Below are 10,136 nucleotides of genomic sequence, written 5' to 3'. Positions count from 1 at the left end.
CTTGCCGGTTAACTTTATTTCAGATCATCTAAAAACAAGATAATTCGCCTCATTCGGCCGGCATTCACAAGTTTAAAACTCCGGTTAAGTTCGGCTTCTCATCAACAAAAAATCAAAGAAATTGAATTGAAGCATTGAACCAGATAGAACAGAACAGCCCGAATTAACCAGATTAAAGTACATTTTAAAATTAATAATGATGAAACACGGAAACCTAAAACTTATAGGAATGAATGTATAATAAACAATTAATGATTAATTAACAACAAAAAAAAGTTTGAAGACCAAGTTCATTATTTTGGGCTCAAAAATTAAAATCCCAAATGATAAAACCAAATCAAATCAAATTCATTGTGAAAACTTAACTAAACACAATGTGAACTTTTGACCTAAAGTTTTCGGTTTAAGCCCAAACCTGACCCATAAACACCCCTACATAGAGGTGGACAACAAAACCGGTTCCTGGAACCGGTTCGGTGGAACCGAACCGGAACCGAACCGGTTCCTACCCGTTTTTCGTAAGAACCGGTTCGGTTCCGTTTCAACCCGACGATCCGGGACCGGTTTGACATGTTTGGAGGTGGACCGGGTAGGAACCGGAACCGAACCGGAACCGAACCGGAACCGGTTCTGGAACCGGTTCGACCGGAACCGGTTCGGAACCGGTTATCGCCGTTGGAGTGGTTCTAGCCGTTGGGAAACGGTTTTATGGCCGTTTTTTGACCGTTGGGGTCAAAAATGGCCGTTTTTTTGGCTCCCCAAACACCCCACTACTAGTATAAATAGGTATTTGGTGTAATGGGTTCATCACAACACTCAAAACGCAAACCCGAACGCAAAAAAATACAAAAAAAACGCTATTACAACGTTCTGAGTTCTCTAATCTCTTGTTTTCTCTTCTTCTATATTCATATTTGTTGTTATGGCTGCCTCACAATCATCGGTTGGTCAAGGTTCCACCGCCGGACCAAGTTTCGTTCGTATTGTACCTCATAATCGTAATCAAGAGATTTGGTGCAATTGGGATTTGGTTGAATTGAGTGACCATTCATTGAAGGCTCGGTGCAAGTTTTGTGGGATTTATTTAAACCCACTTTCGAATTCAAATTTGAAGAAACACATCGAAAGACCGTATTGCAGGGCGTTGAAACAGAACGTCGAGTCGCAACAAACGCAAATGGATAGTGAAGGCGGAATATTTACATACCAAATTGATCGAGTTCAAGATCGTATGGCGAAGTTTGTGATTCAAGAAGCTTTGCCGTTTAGCCACTTCGACAACCCTCGCTTAACCGCCATGATTCGAGATACGCTTCAACCACAATACACTCACGTAAGTCGTCATACTCTTAAACGTTATTGTTTAAAATTGTGGAAGAAGGCCAAAGAGGTACTAATTGCATATTTTGAAAATATAAATACGGGAATAAACTTAACTACTGATGTTTGGTCGGCTCCACATGGTCTACCCGAATCTTATCTTTGTGTCACCGCTCATTGGGTAGACCCGTCATCGTGGGAAATGATGAAACGCACCATTGCTTTCGAACTCTTTGAGTATCCACATACGGGAGATAATTTGTTTGAAATTTTAGATTATGTTATAAAAACTTATAAACTAGAAAATAAAATATTTTCAATTGCATTTGATAACGCGTCGAATAATACATCGGCGGTTGATAAATTAAAATTAAAATATACGCCGATTTGCAATGGTGTATTTTTTCACTCAAGGTGTGTTGCACATATCATTAATTTAATCGTGCAAGACGGACTTGCTTCGGATGAGGTTACATCGGTTATAAACGATTTTAGAGTAATGCTACATGAAGTTTTTAAGAAAAGTAAAAAAAAGACAAATGGATTATAGAAAATTTTGTAAAGATACGGGAAGAAAAGCTTTGGGAGCTAATTGGGATGTACCTCATCGATGGAATTCCACTTACATAATGTTTCAAAGTGCTTTGAAACAAAGAGACACTTTACAAATGTTTCATTCTAGTCTTGCCGAGAATGATTTGGCAATCCCCTTTTCAAATGAGAAATGGGAAATTATCAATGACTTATCGACTTTTCTTGAAGTTTTTAAAACATCAACTACGAAACTATCGGGAACGTATTATCCGACAAGTCCCTTGGTTCTTTCGGAGTTATTTTTAATCGTTAACAATCTTAAAGAATTTGAAAATAAAAGTCCAATGTTTTCAAACATCATATTACCAATGAAGTTTAAATTAAAAAAATACTTTCTTGAATTGCCACCGATTTTTACTTGCGCCGCCGCTTTAAACCCAATGTTAAATGTTACGGGGGTTGAATGTGTGATAGACGAAATTTTTTTAGCCTTAGATATGCATGAAGTTGACCCAAACTTTTCAACAAAGGCACAAAATGATTTTAACTTGAATTTTAAATTTGTGTATGACTTTTATATAAATAAATATGGGTCAAACATACACATGCCTACGCCGGGGGGGTCTTCATCAAGTTCAAGTGCTCCTAGAGTACGAGACCCCATGATTAGCCTTATGAACACCGTTCGCAACGTAACGGCTAAAAAACAAAGGGGTAACACCCCTTCAAGCGAACTAGGAAGGTATAGTGCATATGATTTCTCTACCGGTTTATCCGAAGAGGAATATGGCACTTTTGATGTTTTGGCTTAGTGGAAGGTAAAGGAAACCAAGTTTCCGATTCTTGCCACCATGGCCCGTGATTTACTAACCGCCCAAACTTCTACGGTAGCTTCGGAATCTGCTTTTTCTCTTAGTGGCAGGGTAATATCGGTGAGAAGAACAAGACTGAATTCGGAGTCGGTGGAGATGTGCATTTGCTTAAAGGATCACTTGGACTCAATCGATCGTGTTTAACACGTAACCACTCTGGAAGACGAAACACCACTTGATGTTCGAGTGCACGACGAACAAGAAGGCGTTTCTACAAGTAATTCTGATGAATAAGTCGCCACTCAATAATTACGACGAACAAGAATGCTTTTCTAGAAATAATATGTCACAACTTTATATTTATAAGTTTAATGTTTTGTTAGTTTGTTTTTGAATATTTTAAAACATGTAACCTTTTTTTTTTTGAACTTCTTAAAGTAAATAAAATGAATTTTATGTTAATTGTTTTTTTTATTTAACATGTTATACAAATACGAATCGTATAACACCGCTCTTGATTATAATTCAGCATTTGACTTGCGTAAGCCAAAAGACTATAATACATAGCAAACTCAACAAATGTAACAAGATACAGATTTAAGTTCACCATTACACGATACACGATACAGACTAATCAATTCAAACACGCTGACACTCATAGCATTAAGTTCAATATGTTGTTTACCATTGCTCTGTGGGTGAACAACAAAAGTAGCATGAGCCTCTTCAGAAATCAGAAGAACACAAATCATCACCTACACAAGCAGCGGAAACGAAAAACGAAAAAAAAAATAATATTTTACACTGTAACCGGTTGGAACCGGTTACAGTGTAAGAACCGGTTTAGGAACCGGTCAGAACCGGTTCCACCGGTTCCGGGTCCGAGGGTTGGGGAACCGGTTCGGTTCCCTAACCGGTTCGACCATGGAACCGGTTTAAACAGTGATGTTGACTAATGGAACCGGTTCTGAACCGGTTCCGGTTCCTTTGACCAACCCGATTTGATCACCTATACCCCTACATAGCCCTAGTGGTATATTCTCAACGTCTTTGAAACACCACATGTCAAAAGTAGTTGTAAGACAAAATCCAAACTCCTGGAAATTTTTCCACATTAAAACTTTTAAAACAAAAGTTAATGGCAATTTACCAATTACCATTACTCGTATAGACAGAAAGCAAATACATGAACAGACAGTGAAGCGGTTTTATCGACTCCATAAACGTCAAAGTAAGAAACTCCTGAATATTACAAAAAGAATCATAGAAATCACATATGTTAACAGTCTTATACACCGAGCATGATCAAATATTCAAATGTACTCAAAGAAAATTGTCTTAAATCCTACATGCAAAACTAATCATTTAAAACAAAATAGAAGAAAAAAACACAAATAATTTAAAGTAAAGTACTAAAGCATACGTACTCGAATAAAGCTTACCACATCCTTAAGCAGAACAACAACCAACTTTCTTGCCAGCATCATCCTTTGATCCAACATTAATAGTTTGACCTTTAGGCAAAGCTGAAGGATCATCACCTGCTTCAAGTGCTTTTCTGCTTACCACATTGTGTATTTGTGTTAAAACCTCTGTAAACGCGGTTTCAACATTTAATGCCTCAAGAGCTGATGTTTCCATAAAGTATGTTTTTTCTTTTTCTGCAAAAGTTTTCGCCTCCTCGGTGGGGACTGCACGCAAGTGGCGTAGGTCAGCTTTGTTACCTACTAACATTATCACAATGTTGGGGTCGGTGTGATCGCGAAGCTCTTTTAACCACCTCTCGACGTTCTCGAAGGTGACATGGCGTGACGTGTCGTATACTAGTAGTGCCCCGACGGCTCCTCGATAGTATGCGCTTGTGATCGCGCGGTACCTTAAGATCATAGTGCAGTTTCATTAAAATCATTGATAATAATCCAAATTACTATACACTCCTAACTTTCAGTTTATTTGCCAAGGGCAATCTCAGCAGCTAAGGCTGTAAATAAATCGAACGTTCAGCTAACTGTCCGTGAACCGTTCAGCGAGAAGTTCTTTTATGTCTGTACGTTTAATAAATAAACGAACATGAACAAGGAACTCCATTCGATTAACCAAATGAGCAAACACGAACAGAGGACAGTCAATGGTGTTTGTGAACGTTAGATAATGTGTTCGTTTTCATTCGTTAACTTCTGTTTATATTCATAAAAGTTTATTTGTTTACGTTTGTTCATTAAAGGTTATTTTTTATATTGTCAAATGACTTTTCTAATCTTATCATATAGATTTAGGCAATATTACTAACTGCATACAAAAATATATATGAGAAATATGTAATTAATTTATATTTATAAGTAACTAAACATATAAGAGGAGGGGGGGGTCAGATAGATATAGTTTTTCTTGTGAGAATGATAAGAACCAATACAATTGTGTCATATGGATTAATTGCTTAGTGGGCATGAAGGGTAAAATGTTAAAATGATAACAGATAAATATTATTGTTTTGGTAATTCCTAAGTTCATGCTACCCACATTTATATAATCAAATATTTTTTTATAACAGCCTTTTTAACAGCACTTATAAAAAATAAAACTAATTTTTGTATGTGTTTCTGTATGTGCTATTATAAAAAGCAGCACTATTTTTGTACTATGTTGTAATAGTATGTCTGGGCCATAATTTATAACACTATTATAAAAAGTAGTACAATTTTTGTAATGTATTGTTATAGAAAAATAACACTATTTTTTTATTTATTTTTGTATGTGCTATTAACAAAAAACTGCACTATTTGTGTAATGTGTTGTTATAAAAAATAATACTAATTTTTTATTTGTTTTTGTATGTTTATTTAAAAAATAGCATTATTTTTGTAATGCATTGTTTTAGAATGTGCTGTTAAGAAATAATACTATTTTTTATTCGTTTTTTGTATGTACTATTATATAAAAATAGTACTAGATTCTTAATGTGTTGTTTAAGTATGTGTATTTAAATACAATATTTTCTGTATGTGTTGTTATAAAAGATAACACTATTTTTGTAATGTGTTGTTTTAGTTTGTACTATTTTAATTGTTTTTTATAACTCTTTTTTATCTGCTATTATTCAAAATATCTTTATTTTTATATCTATTGTTAAAGCTAAATTTAAAAATATAAATTTAAAAGTCGTTCAATATTTTAAATAAAGCAAACGTTTGACTAGAATTAATTGAAAGAATTTGGAGATGGTTTCATTTTATAAAAGAACATGGTTCCAAAAATACCCTTAAATCTAACTAGTCAAACACTAATTGTGATTAATGAGATGTCGTCAATCTTTTAAAATTTTTAAAAGGCCAGGATCTATTCTCATCGTTTCTACACAAATTCAGTTTTCTATCATATCTACACTCATAAATATAAATATGTAAACTCGTAGCCGGATCATTATCGAATTGTTGGCACTGACCATTATCGTTTAGCCAGTTCAAATAAAATATTGTTTGTGTTCATTTGTATTCGTTCGATTAGGTGTTTGTGAACCTTTTACGAACAAGTTCATTTCCTTAATGTTCGTAAACCGTTCACTTGTCCAATTAAAGCTTAACGAACGAACATGACCAATGCCTTGTTCTGTTCGGTTCCGCTTGTTTCCTCATTTCATTCATAATCATTGTTGTGATCGAAATCAAGTGAAAATTAAGTCTACATCTTCTATAATTATTATGTCACTTAAGAGTGTCATTAATCAGATTATTAGCAACAAATACGCAACAGTTTGGATAATTAAATCCAACTCGCCATAAATTTGTCTATAGCAAATTTCAAATTGCATAATCCCAAATAATAAGAAAACTACCGTCATTTCAACAATAGATCCGAATTTAAGCACACAAATTCAAAACAGTTTAGTTGAATAAAGCCTAAAATAATATCCGAAAGCCAGATCTAAAATAATAATAATAATACCTTTCCTGGCCAGCAGTATCCCAAATCTGAGCCTTGACAATCTTATCATCAAGACGGATACTTCTGGTGGCGAATTCAACACCGATGGTTGACTTTGACTCGAGATTGAACTCGTTCTTGGCGAATCTGGAGAGGAGATTGGATTTGCCGACACCGGAGTCGCCGATTAGAACCAGCTTGAAGAGGTAATCGTAGTCGTCATCGGCTCTGTAAGCCGCCATGATATTCAATTATGATTTTGATTATATTGGTTTTAGGGTTTATCACCAAAATCTGGTCGACAAGATTCAAGAGAGAGAGAGAGGGACGGGGATGCTTTTCGAAATCAAATCAAGATTTCTTTTTTTACTAAATACACGCATTTTCCACTTAACATGCTTTTCAATTAATCCCCAAAATGATAAATTATTCCGTGGGACTAGTTACGAGCTTATATTGGAGTCTTGGGATAATCGATTTTGGCACATGTAACATTCGTTATTTTCACATCCGAAACTCGACTCATTTTTAAACAATAAAAAAACTTTCATTTCGGATAACATGACGGATTCTTACTGAGTTATATTATTTTCGTTATGTTTAATTTAAAGTATCGATTATGCGCTTTTTACCTTCTACACTTAGTTTGTACAACTTGTGATCAAACAACCATTACCCAGGGACTAGATTTGCCATTAACTTGAACCTGTCCACACTCTCTCTCTCCTCTTTCCCATCAAACACCCCCCCCCCCCCCTCTTCTTCCCGCCATACCATAATAACCTAACATTTACGCCGGATTTCCAGGGATTTGATCAAATTGACATCTCCTTAACCTTCACGCCAATGATCTTTATGGTAATAATGAGTAATTGACAGCTATCACAGTTAAACCAAATCAATTTTGCATTTAACTCAAACCACAGCGCAATTGATTTCAACACCCTATGTATACATGACTATAATGCAATTAAATTGACTTGCACACTCATTACATCAACGCTAAACTAAGCGCTAACTCACTTGTGTCTTAGAAGCAGCGAAATATCAACTTTGATTCTGAGTTATAAGTCGAAAGCCCATTTCCTCGTTCTCCTTCAGTCCAAACTCAATCTAGGTAATTGTTGGGTGTTTATTGATCGGTTTTTATGCTTAGCAAAAGCCTTCTATCAATTTCGATTTACAGAGGGCAATCATGCATCAATTTGAGATTTGTTCATTTAGGGTTTATATGGATTTGGAGCGAATTGAAATCTGTGTATTTAAATTTTTGAATCCATTCCTTAACCAGGTGAGACACCTGCCCCAGTGGCAGGTGCAAAACATGATAAGACTCAGTTATCCAGAGACTCAGGTTCAAGTCCCTGGGTAACCTTTTTTTTTCTATATATATATATATATATATATATGTTTAAGTTCAGGAGAAAAGTCACTTTATTAACAGAAGTATGAGAAATCTTTTCAACTAATCACAATGTTTCTTTTAGTTTTCTAATTAATTTAATAAGGAGGGTATATTAGTCAAATGTTATAGTTTTAAATTTGGAAACTTACACCAACTAATGAAGTTAAAAATCAGTTTTCTTTTTATAATTGTTTTTTAATTGAACATTTCATTCAAAATTCTTCTTAACCATAATAATTTGGATTTAATTCCAAAAGCTATTCATTTAACATCAAGATCATATTTGTTTATAATTTCTATCACACGTACTTTCACACTACCAAGACGTGTAATACGTTACCTACACAGCTTATAGTTTGACCTACACAAAATATTTGTATACATAATCATACACGACCATTATAGAATGTATCACTACACAACCAACATATACCTACACAAATTTTAACAACCTACATATTTTATATGTATTTGGAGAACCATATTAACATATACCTACATAAACTTTTAACAACCCACACAACGTATATGTATTTCGATTATTATATTTAGATATACCTACACAAAAGTTTAACAACCTACACAACTAAAAATTTTGTCTTCTTAGTTTGGTTGTTGAAACCAAATATATTTATTTACTCTTTTTTGTAATAACTAAGTAGGATTTTAAAATATGTGTATGACTGCTAGTTGTGTAGGATAAAATGTTTCTTTGTATTCTTATAAACTATAATAATGGTTGGTTGCGTACAAGTTTTAAGTTTATGAGTACGTAAATGGTTTACATTTTTGTGTATTTGATATTTCCTTTTGTGTAGGTGAATAAAACCATTTAAAATATATACAATTACACGTTTGTATTAAGTCGGACGTTTCTTTGATATATCATTAACATTCACAATACATGTCTTAAATCCTACACACATGTTTATGAGTTTACCCACACACATATTTACCAATTAAGTCTACAAATTTATCCAATTTGTGTTGGATAATATTCATATATAATAGAACCGCTAGACATATTTACTTATCTATGTAGGATTTTATTAAACTATGTAGGCAAAATAAAACTAAAATACTTATGCATAGATAGTAATAAGAAAAGTGAAGATATACCTACACAAAAGTTTAACAACCTACACAACGTATATGTATTTCGATTATTATATTTAGATATACCTACACAAAAGTTTAACAACCTACACAACTAAAAATTTTGTCTTCTTAGTTTGGTTGTTGAAACCGAATATATTTATTTACTTTTTTTTGTAATAACTAAGTAGGATTTTAAAATATGTGTATGACTGCTAGTTGTGTAGGATAAAATGTTTCTTTGTATTCTTATAAACTATAATAATGGTTGGTTGCGTACAAGTTTTAAGTTTATGAGTACGTAAATGGTTTACATTTTTGTGTATTTGATATTTCCTTTTGTGTAGGTGAATAAAACCATTTAAAATATATACAATTACACGTTTGTATTAAGTCGGACGTTTCTTTGATATATCATTAACATTCACAATACATGTCTTAAATCCTACACACATGTTTATGAGTTTACCCACACACATATTTACCAATTAAGTCTACAAATTTATCCAATTTGTGTAGGATAATATTCATATATAATAGAACCGCTAGACATATTTACTTATCTATGTAGGATTTTATTAAACTATGTAGGCAAAATAAAACTAAAATACTTATGCATAGATAGTAATAAGAAAAGTGAAGAGGGTTTTAAAAACACAAATGAAAACAATATTATATATTATACAAACAAAAAATATAAATTATAATTATTAAAGGCAATAGTTATTCACACATCCTTTTTGGATATTCATACACCCTCTTAACACACATATTATCTCTACATACACCCTATAAAGGGTGTATGAATAACACATCCCTTATTAAAGTCAATTATAAAGAACAGATAAAATTTGGGGTAGTTTCTTAAATTGATTATGTATACAAAAATACAACAATACCCTCTAATTATTAAAGTCAACTAAAACAATGAGTTAAAATTTACAATATTGCCATCTTTATTAAAGACCATAGATCAAACATGATCAATGGTTCAAATTCATTTTTCGCATTTCTCGTAATAAAGTCACTTCTCTCTCTCTCTCTCATAT

The 10,136-nt window shown here is 33.3% G+C and overlaps 1 protein-coding gene across 1 annotated transcript; it reads right to left on the bottom strand.

The window, feature by feature from the left end:
• Positions 1–3,968: 3,968 nt before the first annotated feature.
• On the bottom strand, positions 3,969–6,829 carry LOC143534712 (ras-related protein RABA1f-like). The gene is made up of 2 exons (XM_077029140.1): positions 6,609–6,829; positions 3,969–4,542 (listed from the first exon to the last, which is right to left on the bottom strand). The coding sequence occupies exons 1-2, from the start codon at positions 6,827–6,829 to the stop codon at positions 4,116–4,118; spliced, it is 648 nt and encodes a 215-aa protein (XP_076885255.1). The 3' UTR covers positions 3,969–4,115.
• Positions 6,830–10,136: the final 3,307 nt, after the last annotated feature.

The sequence above is a fragment of the Bidens hawaiensis genome, unplaced genomic scaffold (assembly GCF_021521415.1).
Source record: "Bidens hawaiensis isolate Kalapana, Puna unplaced genomic scaffold, B.hawaiensis_p1.1 tig00010301_1, whole genome shotgun sequence".
Taxonomy (NCBI): domain Eukaryota; kingdom Viridiplantae; phylum Streptophyta; class Magnoliopsida; order Asterales; family Asteraceae; genus Bidens; species Bidens hawaiensis.
Note: the sequence above shows the minus strand (reverse complement) of the source record. Positions and strands in the feature narration are given on the sequence as shown.

Bases quoted from the DNA above. Each gene is read 5' to 3' on its own strand.
- LOC143534712 (XM_077029140.1), bottom strand. From the start codon at position 6,829: ATGGCGGCTTACAGAGCCGATGACGACTACGATTACCTCTTCAAGCTG. The intron at 4,543-6,608 runs GTATTATTATTA...TATGATCTTAAG, and splicing joins GATACTGCTGGCCAGGAAAG to GTACCGCGCGATCACAAGCG.